General features: G+C 37.0%; 1 protein-coding gene across 3 annotated transcripts in view; it reads left to right on the top strand.

The window, feature by feature from the left end:
* Positions 1–13,302, top strand: part of KMT2E (lysine methyltransferase 2E (inactive)) — a 98,235-nt gene that overhangs the window by 42,387 nt on the left and 42,546 nt on the right. For all 3 annotated transcript variants that reach the window (XM_044245842.1, XM_044245843.1, XM_044245841.1), the window contains one exon: positions 12,330–12,444. In XM_044245842.1, the coding sequence (XP_044101777.1) occupies positions 12,330–12,444 (115 nt within the window). The remainder of the gene's footprint in view (positions 1–12,329; positions 12,445–13,302) is intronic.

The raw sequence follows: 13,302 nt of genomic DNA, 5'->3' as shown, positions 1-13,302 counted from the left end.
AGAAACTATGTTCTTCGACTTCTCAAGTGACTGTCAGGTACAAGGAGACAGGGTCCACATTAGGAGCTATGGTAGTCCTGATTTAGAACCCTTATGCCCTTAAGAAGCCATTATTTCTTGTAACAAGCATAGGCAAAGTTTCCAGGTTCCCTGAAAGGGACATGCCAGTTAGAAGAGTCACTGCATCTTTGGGAAGTTCAGATCTGTGGTATCCTCATCAAATATTTATAGTTTTCTCAGTCTAGACAAAACTTATTTACCAATCAAGGGTCATTTTAATTTGCCAAGCAATATAGCAAATTACCCTGTCAGGTAAAAGAGCAAAATCTCACACAGAGGAGGAAAGAGTTTTCGTTAAGCATTTGACCATACTTTTCTTACGGTATTTATTTTTGCCTTGTATAGTGCTACCTGTCTCTTTTTGCTAATGCTACTGTTCCTCCCAAGATCAGAAACTCTTTGAGTGATTGGAGTATGTTTTATATCTCTTTATCTTGTCTAGGATCTAACAAGTTACCTTAATCACATAGTGAACACCATCATAGAACTATTCATTGAATTACAGTTTGTATGCTCCTTTGACTGTAAGGTAAATCCTCTCAAAAAACTTGGAAAAAATTTTCTGACTGGGATTTATCATAGGTGGAAACAGAGTCTAGGAATAAACTTTCTGGGTGAAGTGATATAAACAGCCGTGTCCTCCTGCATGACTGGGGTTGCTCTTATTTTAATGTCTATATGGCTTCTTTGAGATAGGGACTGCATCATGATGTGTCCAGATTCATTCTTCTATGTACTGAAAGCATATGTTGTTAGTGGTGATAAAATAAAAATTTGAGAATACTTCAGAAAATGGCGAATTTTTCTCAATGGGCAATGACAGAAATTCTAAGATATGGTAGTTTTTTGACTTTGGTATAATTATGTCAGACAAATCTAGAAAATGAGGAGTCATCATGAGATCATCACTTTCTACAGAGTGTGTTATACTCATGGCTGGAGTACCCTGCTTTTCTGTTTGCCACATCTTATTGAAGAAATAAATGGATCTGAAGAAAGCTAAATGATCACCAGGGCTTTAGGGACTGTGTTATAAAGACTGTTAATAAGGAGGGTGTGGTTGGCTTGGTTGGTAGAGCATGCGACTCTTGATCTCAGGGGCATGAGCCCCACTTTAAGTGTAGAGATTACTTTAAAAACTTTTTTAAAAAGATGGTTAATAAGATTGAGACCTGTGGGGGCACCTGTGGGGCTCAATGGGTTAAGCCTCTGCCTTCGGCTCAGGTCATGATCTCAGGGTCCTGGGATCGAGCCCTGCATCAGGCTCTCTGCTCAGCGGGAAGCCTGCTTTCCCCCTCTCTGCCTGCCTCTGCCTACTTGTGATCTCTCTGTCTCTGTCAAATAAAAGAATTAAAAAAAAATCTTTAAAAGATTGAGACCTATGAATCAAGAAACAGGATAGTTCAGTGGATCGACCCATCTCTACGGACAGGTACTTAGTCACTTAACATTAATACGTAAAAACTAGGGAGCACCTTTAGAGTTGAAAAGAGAGGAGTAAAAGATGGCAAAGTATTACTTTGCAAAGCTTTTGAATAAAATGGCTCTTTCCAAGGAGCTTACATATCAGTTCTTGGTTTAGCATGTTGGATATTAGATTGGGTGAACAGTGACTCAAATGCATTGTGTCTGATATTGTTAATCTAGTTAACCTCATGTGTGTATATTAAGTATTCCACAAAATCATGTTGATTTTTCATTGACATGCTTAAGGCTGAACATACCTATGTATAGCCTTTTAAAAACCTTTCCAACCAGAAACCTTAAAGTTACTACTTTAAAAACAGTTCAGGGGTGCTTGCCTGGCTTAGTTGGGTAAGTATCTGATCTCAGCTCAGGTTTTGATCTATTCAAGCCATGTTGGTTGTAGAGATTACTTAAAAATAAAATCTCGGAAGAAAACACGATTATCTAAAATCTAGATGTACAGGGGTGCCAGGTGGCTCAGTCAGTTAAGCATCTGACTTTAGCTGGGGTCATGATCTCAGGGTCCTGCAATTAAGCCCCTGGGCTCAGTGGGAAGTCTTTCTCCCTCTGCCCTCCCCTACTGGTGTGTGCTCTCTCTCTCAAATACATAAATAAAATCTTTTAAAAAGTCTAGATGTACAGTAATACTGAAAAAACCTTTTAATTAATTTATTTATTTGAGAGATACAGAGCACAAGCAGTGGGGGGAGGCATGGGGAGTGAGAGAAGCAGCCTCCCCACTCAGCTGGAGCCTGATGGTGGGGCTCAATCCCAGGACCTGGAGATCATGATCTGAGTTGAAGGCAGACACTTAACCATCTAGCCACTCAGGCACCCCTCCAAAAAAAATTTTAAATGTATAAAAATTCTCTGCTGCCAATGATAGAGATTTCCTTGCTTACTTAGCTTTTGTGTCAAAATTATAAATGATTTAAGTAGTGACTAGAACTAAAATTAGAACATTAATCCCATTTTGTTGTTCCACCATTTTCTGTCTGTCTCTTATTTTGTTGGTAGTAAATAACTTATTACAGTAATAGGTCCCTGTCTCTTCGATCATTTTATTAAAAAAGACAAGGTAAGTACAGAAAAGTGACATGCATATCACCGTGTGTCCCTGTTAGATTAGTGATGCATATATATACAGTGTAGCAGTAAAATGTATTTTATGTCACTGGATAATATTCTGAATCACTGACCTAGAATTTTGAAACCTTGTTATATGAACATTACAGATTCATGATTACAGATTACCTTTCTTGATGTAAAGTTTAGTCTCTTAACTATGTGAACAATCATGTATTTATGGACTCAACTTTAAGAAAAAATATTTTAAAATTCTGCTTTACAGAGGGATTACCAAGGAATCATTTTATTTCAAGGCACTTGACTTCAGTATAATTTTGAGAGTTACGGGAGTATACTTTTAAAAAAGAATAAATTTTAAGAGGACTTAGCACATATTTAGTGCTCAGTATTTACCAAATGATTTAAATATCAACAGTGTTTTTGATAACTTGCAAATTTCGTGATGTATTTATAACAGGCATAGTAGACCTTGTACTTAGAATCACTGTTGGAAGTTTGAATTACTGTGGATTCAAGGTTTTAAAATAATTGAAAAGTAATTTCAGACTGAATAGTTACATCTGAGAGACATTTCTGAAGAAAAAAGTAGCATTGCATATCTGCATGATGCGTTAGAGTTGAGAAAATGCATCTTCATATCCTTTCTGCCTTTTTCATCCATATTGTTGGGAAGAACGTGAAGGGGGATATTTATCCCTACATTATAGATAAAAAGTTGAGCTTTAGAAAGGTGACTACTCAGCTGTACCCATTGAATGGCCAGTGTTAGACACAAATGTCCCAATTCCATGCTTTTTAAAAAAGTTTTAATTAATTAATCTCTACACCCCATGTGGGGTTCGAACTTAAAATCCTGAGATCAAGAGTTGAATGCTTTTCTGACTAAGGCAGCCAGGCACCCCTATGTTCTTTTTTTAAGAGAGAAGATGCCTTGTTAATTTTGATGGCATTTGGAAGAAAGAAATAATAAATCCATGTGGTAAGATGGTTGATAGCCTACAGAAATATTGTATGAAAGGTAATAAATTAGCAGTACAGTAAATAAGTGCTATAGGAATCCATAGGATTTATAAAAATTGTGATGAGTAGAAGCAGTTAGGAAAGTACTTCTTGAGCATGTGAAGTAAGCTTTGAGAGATGTGTTGAAATCAAGAAGGGTTGAGATTCCACAGATAGAGGCTTAGAAATAGAAATCCCCAGGATATCTTCCTGAGTTTGGGAGGAAAGGAGATAGTATACCATTCTTACAGGTACCTATTGATTAAAGGAAACTAAATATAAGATGAAAAGGTTGGGGAATGTAAAAAAACTTTTTAATAAGGAAGTACAAAAATATATACAGCAGTAGGGAATACAGTGTAATAATTGGAGGTGCCCATTACTTAGCTTCAGTAGTGTTCCAAGTTTTGGAATCTTGTTTCATCTATTTTACAGTTTTATTGAAATATTTTAGAACAAATTCCTAGGTCATTTTACTTGTTTTCTCCAATATACACCACTTACAGATAAGGATTTTTTAAAAACCACAACACTATTATTTTGTATGGCAAAATTAACACTTTCTTAATATAAAATACCAAATTCATCTTCAGATTTCCCTTACTTGTCTCAAAACTGTCTTTTTGTAATTGGTATATTCAAATTGGTATCCAGACAAAATCTACACATTGTATTTGATTGAAATATCTTTGAATCTCTTTTATGTGCAGCAGCCTTTTAAATTTATTTTCCCTCATACCATACACTGGTAAAAAAACGGAGTCTTTTGGTCTGTAGAAGTTTTAATGTTCTGGATTTGGCCTGTTGCTTCCTTTTGCCGTCATGTATTAATCTACTTACTCCTGTGTTTCTATAAACTGGTACTTCGACCTAGAGGTGTGATTAGCTTCAGATTTGTTTTTTCCCTTTCTCGTTTTCCTTCTTTTTTCTTTTCAGCATGATACTTTAAAAGTGGGACCTTGTAGTTTTCTATATGAGAGAGGCACAGAAAACTTGGTTGTCTAACTTTCAGTGATGACAAGAAAGATCAGCGGGTTCAGGTGTTGTCAGCCTTATCTGTCCATCAACTTTCAGCCTTTCAAGGTTTTAGCATTCATTGGCTATCTTTTGCCTAAATCCATCATCTCTAGAGGGTTGAAAATTCGTGATTTTTCTACTTTGATCATTCCTTCTGCATTTATTAGCTATTAAGGAACTTCCAAAAAAACCAGTATCTCGTGTTGGCTTAGTCAACAAGAGAGCATATTTCTTTTTTAAGAGAGCATTTTTTAAAAATTTTTAATTTTTTATAAACATATATTTTTATCCCCAGGGGTACAGGTCTGTGAATCACCAGGTTTACACACACGGCACTCATCATAGCACATACCCTCCCCAATGTCCATAACCCCACCCCCCTTCTCCCAACCCCCCTCCCCCCAGCGACTCTCAGTTTGTTTTGTGAGATTAAGAGTCACTTATGGTTTGTCTCCCTCCCAATCCCAACTTGTTTCATTTATTCTTCTCCTACCCCCTTAACTCCCCATGTTGCATCTCCACTTCTTCATATCAGGGAGATCATATGATAGTTGTCTTTCTCCGCTTGGCTTATTTCACTAAGCATGATACCCTCTAGTTCCATCCACGTCGTCGCAAATGGCAAGATTTCATTTCTTTTGATGGCTGCATAGTATTCCATTGTGTATATATACCACATCTTCTTGATCCATTCATCTGTTGATGGACATCTAGGTTCTTTACATAGTTTGGCTATTGTGGACATTGCTGCTATAAATATTTGGGTGTATGTGCCCCTTCGGATCACTACGTTTGTATCTTTCGGGTAAATACCCAGTAGTGCAATTGCTGGGTCATAAGGTATTTCTGTTTTCAACATTTTGAGGAACCTCCATGTTGTTTTCCAGAGTGGTTGCACCAGCTTGCATTCCCACCAACAGTGTAGGAGGATTCCCCTTTCTCCACATCCTCACCAGCATCTGTCATTTCCTGACTTGTTAATTTTAGCCATTCTGGCTGGTGTGAGGTGATATCTCATTGTGGTTTTGATTTGTATTTCCCTGATGCCGAGTGATATGGAGCACTTTTTCATGTGTCTGTTGGCCATCTGGATGTCTTCTTTGCAGAAATGTCTGTTCATGTCTTCTGCCCATTTCTTGATTGGATTATTTGTTCTTTGGGTGTTGAGTTTGCTAAGTTCTTTATAGATTTTGGACAGTAGCCCTTTATCTGGTATGTCGTTTGCAAATATCTTCTCCCATTCTGTCAGTTGTCTTTTGGTTTTGTTAACTGTTTCCTTTGCTGTACAAAAGCTTTTGATCTTGATAAAATCTCAATAGTTCATTTTTGCCCTTGCTTCCTTGCCTTTGGCGATTTTCCTAGGAAGATGTTGCTGTGGCTGAGGTGGAAGAGGTTGCTGCCTGTGTTCTCCTCAAGGATTTTGATGGATTCCTTTCTCACATTGAGGTCCTTCCTCCATTTTTAAAAAAAAATTTATTATTATTTAAATATTTTATTTATTTATTTTATTATTTTTTAAATTAAATTTATTTATTTTCAGCATAACAGTATTCATTATTTTTTGAGTCTGTTTTCGTGTGTGGTGTAAGGAAATGGTCCAATTTCATTTTTCTGCATGTGGCTGTCCAATTTTCCCAACACCATTTATTGAAGAGGCTGTCTTTTTTCCATTGGACAGTCTTTTCTACTTTGTCAAAGATTAGTTGACCATAGAGTTGAGGGTCTATTTCTGGGCTCTCTATTCTGTTCCATTGATCTATGTGTCTGTTTTTGTGCCAGTACCATGCTGTCTTGATGATTAAGAAAGCATATTTTAAAATTTGGTTTTAGAGCCAAGTTGCATATTAGAAACTCTGTAAGCATTTCATGTCCTCAATTTGTGGGAAAAAGAATTCAGAATTTTGAAAAGGAGAGTTCATGTACAAATTCTGTTTTGACCATTTGGCCATACCTTATTGCATGTATCTATATTTATTTTTGAAGATTCATTTATTAGAGCATGTGCGAACAGGGGTAGGGTCAGAGGGAGAAGGAAAAAAGCACATTTCCTGCTGTGCTCAGAACCAAACATGGGGCTCCATCTCATGACCCTGTAAGATCATGACTGGAGCCAAAACCAAGAGTTGGACCCTCGACCAGCTGAACCACCCAGGAGCCCCCTTAGTGCTCATGTATTATGAATACTTTAATTGTATGTTATTTTTTTAAACACTGAATTCTCAGATTAGAAAGTGACTATCTTTTGGAAAGTTTCCCATGGATAGAGAGGATCTCTTTGATAGTGATCATTGGTTCAGTGATTTAAAAACACATACAAATCCATATATGAGTGAGTACAAGTAAGTATCTTACTACTTGAAAACTGACATCAAAATTATATAGGTGAAATCTTATTGGTCTGTAGGATGAAAAAAGCAGCATGATTTATGTTTTGATACATAATTATGTATAGAAATACACTAATGTTTCTTTATGATAAATGGTATACCTATATTCGTATTTATATGTGTGTTTGTGTGTGTGTGTGTGTGTAGATATATATATATATAAGTATATAGGCTAAACAGAGCACTATAGCAACTGTTCACATAAAAATTTGTTATTGCATATTATCCATTTAGCTCTACATTAGAAATTTATTAAAGCTTTATGAAATGGTCCATAAGATTTTGAGGATAACTTCTATAATCTCAGTATAGTGGTTTTTGTTACTAGGAGTTCCTGCCAAGGTGTTACCCATCTATAAATATAGTAGGTTTGCTTGGATATAATTAGTCATTTTTTGACTGGATATTTAAATGAGTTCTCCTCTTACATATTGTTTTATGAATAGTATTACAATAAACATCTCAAATCTGCAGGTCTTCATCTAGTGGGAATTACTTTCTTAGGATAAATTCCTGAAAAATGGCATTACTGGATCAAAGGATGTTTGACTTTGGTATTTGTCACAAAGTTGTTTTCATGTTTACAATGTTACAGAAATGTAGAGTTTTGAGGATATTTAGCACCATGAAACTTATAAAGAATATTTCTAAAGATATATGTTGTATGACTTTTTTAAAATGCTATCTTATGGGTCAGGAAAAATCCTTACAATATTTTTTCTTAAATGTTTTAAAAAAGATTTTATTTATTTATTAGAGAGTATGTGTAAATGGGGGGGAGGGGCAGGCAGAGGGAGAAGCAGACTCCTGCTGAGCAGGGAGCCTGATGCGGGGCTGGATCCCAGGACCCTGTGATCATGACCCAGGCAGAAGGCAGACGCTTAAACTGACTGAGCCACCCAGGCACCCCATCAACCAGATATTTTTAAAAAAGTGACCATTACCACCTTCTTAAAATTACTTTTGGTATAAGCAGCAGCATTAGAAATGAGGATTTTTTTTTTAATAAACATATAGTATATTTTTATCCCCAGGGGTACTGGGTCTGTGAATCGCCAGGTTTACACATTTCACAGCACTCATCATGGCACATACCCTCCCCAATGTCCATATCCCCACCACCCTCTCCCATCCCCCCTCCCCCCAGCAACCCTCAGTCTGTTTTTTGAGATTGAGTCTTTTATGGTTTGTCTCCCTCCCAATCCCACCTTCTTTCATTTTTTTCTTTTCCTACCCCCTAACCCCCCCACATTGCATCTCCACTTCTTCATATCAGGGAGATCATATGATAGTTGTCTTTCTCCGCTTGACTTATTTCGCTAAGCATAATACCCTCTAGTAGAAATGAGGCTCTTGATCAAAAATTTTTGCTTTCTTCTATAATAGTTAGTGGTACAGATTTAATTTGAATCATGATGTTATGCATTTGTGACTTATTTACATGCTTGAACTTAACTGCTTTTGTGCTGAAAAAAAAATTTTTAAAAAAAATATTTTATTTATTTATTTGACAGACAGAGATCACAAGTAGGCAGAGAGGCAGGCAGAGAGAGAGGAGGAAGCAGGCTCCCCGCTGAGCAGAGAGCCTGATGTAGGGCTGGGATCATGACCTGAGCCGAAAGCAGAGGCTTTAACCCACTGAGCCACCCAGGCGCCCCTGTGCTGAAATTTTTTATACTGAACCATTAACTACTCCAAAATGCCGAAGTTTTTGCTATACTCCTTAGTAGTATATTTAGAGTTTGATCTAATTCTTTAAGTCTGAGTCTTTCTCTTTTGACCAGAATACCTCCATGTTGCCTTAATAGTAGTATTATAGATCAGGAATTCCCTAAATTTCACTTCTTCCTTCAACATAATTTTTAGTTTTTATTTTTATTTTTGAAGATTTTATTTTTTTGACAGAGATCACAAGTAGGCAGAGAGGCAGGCAGAGAGAGAGAGAGAGAGGGAGGGAGGAAGCAGGCTCCCCACTGAGCAGAGAGCCCAATGTGGGGCTTGATTCCAGGACCATGGGTCATGACCTGAGTCGAAGTCAGAGGCTTTAACCCACTGAGGCACCCAGGTGCCCCATCATATTTTTTTTAAAAAGATTTATCTATCTATTTGAGAAAGAGGCAGCATGCTCAAGCACAGGCCATGGGAGGGGCAGAGGTAGAGAGGAGGGGAGAATCCTTGAGCAGCCTCCCAGCTAGCATAGAACCCAACATGGGGCTCAATCCTGAGACCCAGAGATCACGAGTCAGGTGAAGTCAAGAGTCAGATGCTTTGCTGACTGAGCCACTCCGACTTCTTCCTTCTGTGTAATTGTTGAAGAATTTTAAAGCAATTGATATTGTAAATCACTCAAAGGCAGTTTGCTAGTACCTATTCATTTTATATGCATTTACCCTTCTGTTGAGCATTTCTATCTCCCAGGGATCATACTGTAGAAATACTCCCATGTATTATGCAAATGCAGTGATATCTTTAACAATGAAAAACAAATATCACCAGTAAGGAAATTGTTTTCTTTCTTTTTACTTATTTATTTAGTTTTTAAGATTTATTTATTTATTTGACAGACATCACAAGTAGGCAGAGAGGCAGGCAGAGAGAGAGAGGAAGAAGCAGAGAGCTGCTTTGCAGAGACCTTGATGGGGGCTTGATCCTAGGACCCTGGGATCATGACCTGAGCCGAAGGCAGAGGCTTTAACCCACTGAGCCACCCAGGCGCCACTGTTTCCTTTCTTTTTAAAGAGGATGTGTAGTGGGGGGAGGGACAAATGCAGAGGGAGAGAGACTCCCAAGTGGCCGGTGTGCTGAGCCTGGAGCCCATGTGGGGCTGGATTGCACAATCCTGAGATCATGCCCTGAGCCAAAATTGAGTCTGACACTTTGACAGAACCACCCAGGTGTCCTCTCCTGAATAGGGAAATTGTTAAGTACTATGTACACTTATATATTGAAGTCAGTAGTTATTAGCAAAAATAAGGTAATAAGTATTGACATTGACAAATGGAAAAAGCTGATTATGAAAAAGCAAATAGAGCATATTCTCACTTTTTATTATTTTTTAAAAAGATTATTTATTTGACAGAGAGAGGGAACAAGCAGGGGGAGTGGCAAGCAGAGGGAGGGGGAGAACCAGGCTCCTGACGAGCAAGGAGCCCATGCAGGGCTCCATCCCAGGTCCCTGGTACCATGACCTGAGCCAAAGGCATCTGCCCAACTGACCGAGCCACCTGGGTGCCCCAGTATATTCTCAGTTTTTTAAATAAACAGCTCTGGTGGCTGGGTGGTGGTCATTGAAGAGGGTTTGTGCTATGGTGAGCGCTGTGAATTGTGTAAGACTAATGAATCACAAACCCGTACCCCTGAAACAAATAATACATTGTATGTTTAAAAAATGAAGAAAAAATAGGGGGCGCCTGGGTGGCTAAATAAATAAATAAATAAATAAATAAATCTTAAAAACTCTTTGCTCAGCGGGGAGCCTGCTTCCTCCTTCTCTCTCTCTGCCTGCCTCTCAGACTACTTGTCTCTGCCTGTCAAATAAATAAATAAATAAATAAATAATCTTTTTTAAAAAAAAAAGAAGAAGAAGAAAAAATAAACAGCTCTTAGATTTATTTATGGATAGGAAAAATTTATAGAGGGAGTTACATGGCCTCTTAACATGGGTATGTTTGAGATTTGGGTGAAGACATCTTTCACTTTCTTATGTATTTAAGTTTTATGCAGTGAGAACGTGTTGATTTTAAAATTTAAAAATTTCTTTTTTAAAAGAAAGTAATCAATTTTTTAAATAACAGCATAGGCATTGATTGTCAAAGTATTCAGAACATTTTTGGAGGCTCTTCTGCTCTTTCCTCCAGAACCATGTGACAACTTCAGTTTGTGCTTCCTTTCTTTCCTGTTGCTGAGATCTAATACTAGATCTCAGCAACAGCAGCCACTTACAGCTAAATTGAGACTTTGTACAGGGGAGTTGGGGGGAGCAGTATATCAAGAAGCAGTTGACTATAGATATATGAAACTAGGGTGTAAGCAATTAAGTATTAAGAATTAAGCAATTAAGAATACATTAAGAAGTATTAAACCACGACGAGTGCAAAAGTACTAAGTTCTAAGGGCAAGTTTTTAATAAGAGGTAAGATAAGGAGTGTTAAGAAAAAATCTTCTCAGTTGGTGGCTGCGGTAAAAATAAAGGCACAGAAACAGGTCATGTTTTGTGTATGCAAGCCAGAAAGTAATTTCATTTTGAATTGGCTTCAGAAGTAGGTTTACTACCACATTGATCAATAGGAATTACCAGGATAAGGTTCAGGAGGATTGATATGAGTAAGGAAATTAGGAAAGTGATGTATGTATAATGTTAGGCCAGGGAACTTATATGTCAGTGACAGTGGGTGAGTTGTTAGTCCCATTTGTATCAGTTGATGGTCAGGTCATCATCACCTAACCATTGCAGGTGAGAACTGCTGATCAGTATTACTCTACCTGCTGCTTATATATTTTTTTTGTAAGCAAACCTTGGTTCGTTGTGAAGTTTCCTATTTCTTAACTTTATTTATTTCTTATTTATTAATTACTGTTATTTATTCTTAACTATTCATTAACTTTAATGATATTTTCCAGAGCTTTGTTACATCTTGGCACACTAACATAGACCTACAGTTTTGAACATTGAAATGTGTACTTACATTGACATTGGGTTCCATGTAGATTCAGTGTGTTCTTCCTCCTGTTTAAATTGTTTCTGCCACTTTCCTCCTCCCCTATGTTTAGTGTCCCCAGTGCCACTAAGTATATTAAAGAATGTTTAATCTCTGATAATTTTTCTTAATGAGAGGGCAACTATATTTGAACTTGGAGGCAAGATATTATTTTACTTAAAAGTTTTGTTGTTGGTGGGACGCCTGGGTGGCTCAGTTGGTTAAGCAGCTGCCTTCGGCTCAGGTCATGATCCCAGCGTCCTGGGATCAAGTCTCACCTCAGGTTCCGTGCTTGGCGGGGAGCCTGCTTCTGCCTCTGCCTCTGCTTGCCATTCTGTCTGCCTGTGCTCACTTGCTCTCCCTCTCTCTCTCTGACAAATAAATAAAATCTTTAAAAAAAAAAAAAGTTTTGTTGTTAGGACACAGAATCTAGATAGGATATATAGGATGTATCTTGTCCACAGGGTGTCTACCTACTGTGAAAAAACATTTGTATAGAAATAATGACATTTGTGTAGAAACAAGTTATATGAAATAATTGCTTAGAATTTTAAATGGATGAACAGAACAAAAATGAGTGGAATTCTCTTTAATGCAACTCTTCCCCCTCCAGACCAGAATCCGTAGAAGCTAGCCCTGTGGTAGTTGAGAAATCCAACAGTTATCCCCACCAGTTATATACCAGCAGCTCGCATCATTCACACAGTTACATCGGTTTGCCCTATGCGGTAAGTGTCCAACATTTCTCTCAAAGGGTATTTTTTATATCTAAAATATATATCTAGAGGTTGAAAGTAGATGTGGTATTGTGCCTAAAACAATATTTAGAAAAAATACTTGTTTTATATTATCTAAATAATTAGGTATGTAATTTATAGTTTAACTTTTTATTACTCTCACTATATTGAGGGATTAAAATTCTAAAGGAGGCATTCCCTAGAAGTTTTATTATTAATCTTACTCCTGTTATTATGCATTTTATGCTATTAATAGTTTAGTGTTATAATTCTTTATCTTCTCTATAAAAAAAACACAGGGTTGTATTTACTATCTACTGTTGATTCTAAATTATATAATTTATATATAATTTTATAATAAATTATATAATTGCTACTTATTGAGCACTTATGTGCCAGACTTTAAACATTTTTACATACATTATCTCATTTAATCTTCCAAACCAGCTTCATCAGATGGGCATAATTTTTGTCCCCATTTCATAGCTGAAAAAATGAAGGCTTATCTAAACTCATTCACTTGTTGCATAGCTAGGTACAAGTTAGATTGTAACAGTTACAGAACTGGACACATTTGTGATACTATCCAGGTACAATTATGATGGATTTTTACCTCTGGGACAAGAGTAAACACCAAATTTTAAAAAATCTATATAGGGATAATATGTCTTTATTAGTTGTTTTTGTTATTCTTTAAGAATGTCTCCACATTCCCGAGATTTTTTTGTGGGGTTTATTTTGTTTGTTTTGTTTTTAACCCCTATCTTCACATCTTATACCTGCTTCTATCTTGAAAGCGGAGCTCTTTAACCAAAAGACTTTGAGGATATCTTTTGATTAGGGAGGTGA

The sequence above is a fragment of the Neovison vison genome, chromosome 4 (genome assembly GCF_020171115.1).
Source record: "Neovison vison isolate M4711 chromosome 4, ASM_NN_V1, whole genome shotgun sequence".
In the NCBI taxonomy this organism is placed as follows: Eukaryota; Metazoa; Chordata; class Mammalia; order Carnivora; family Mustelidae; genus Neogale; species Neogale vison.
The sequence above is the reverse complement of the archived record's forward strand: the minus strand, read 5'-3'. Positions and strand labels throughout refer to the sequence as shown.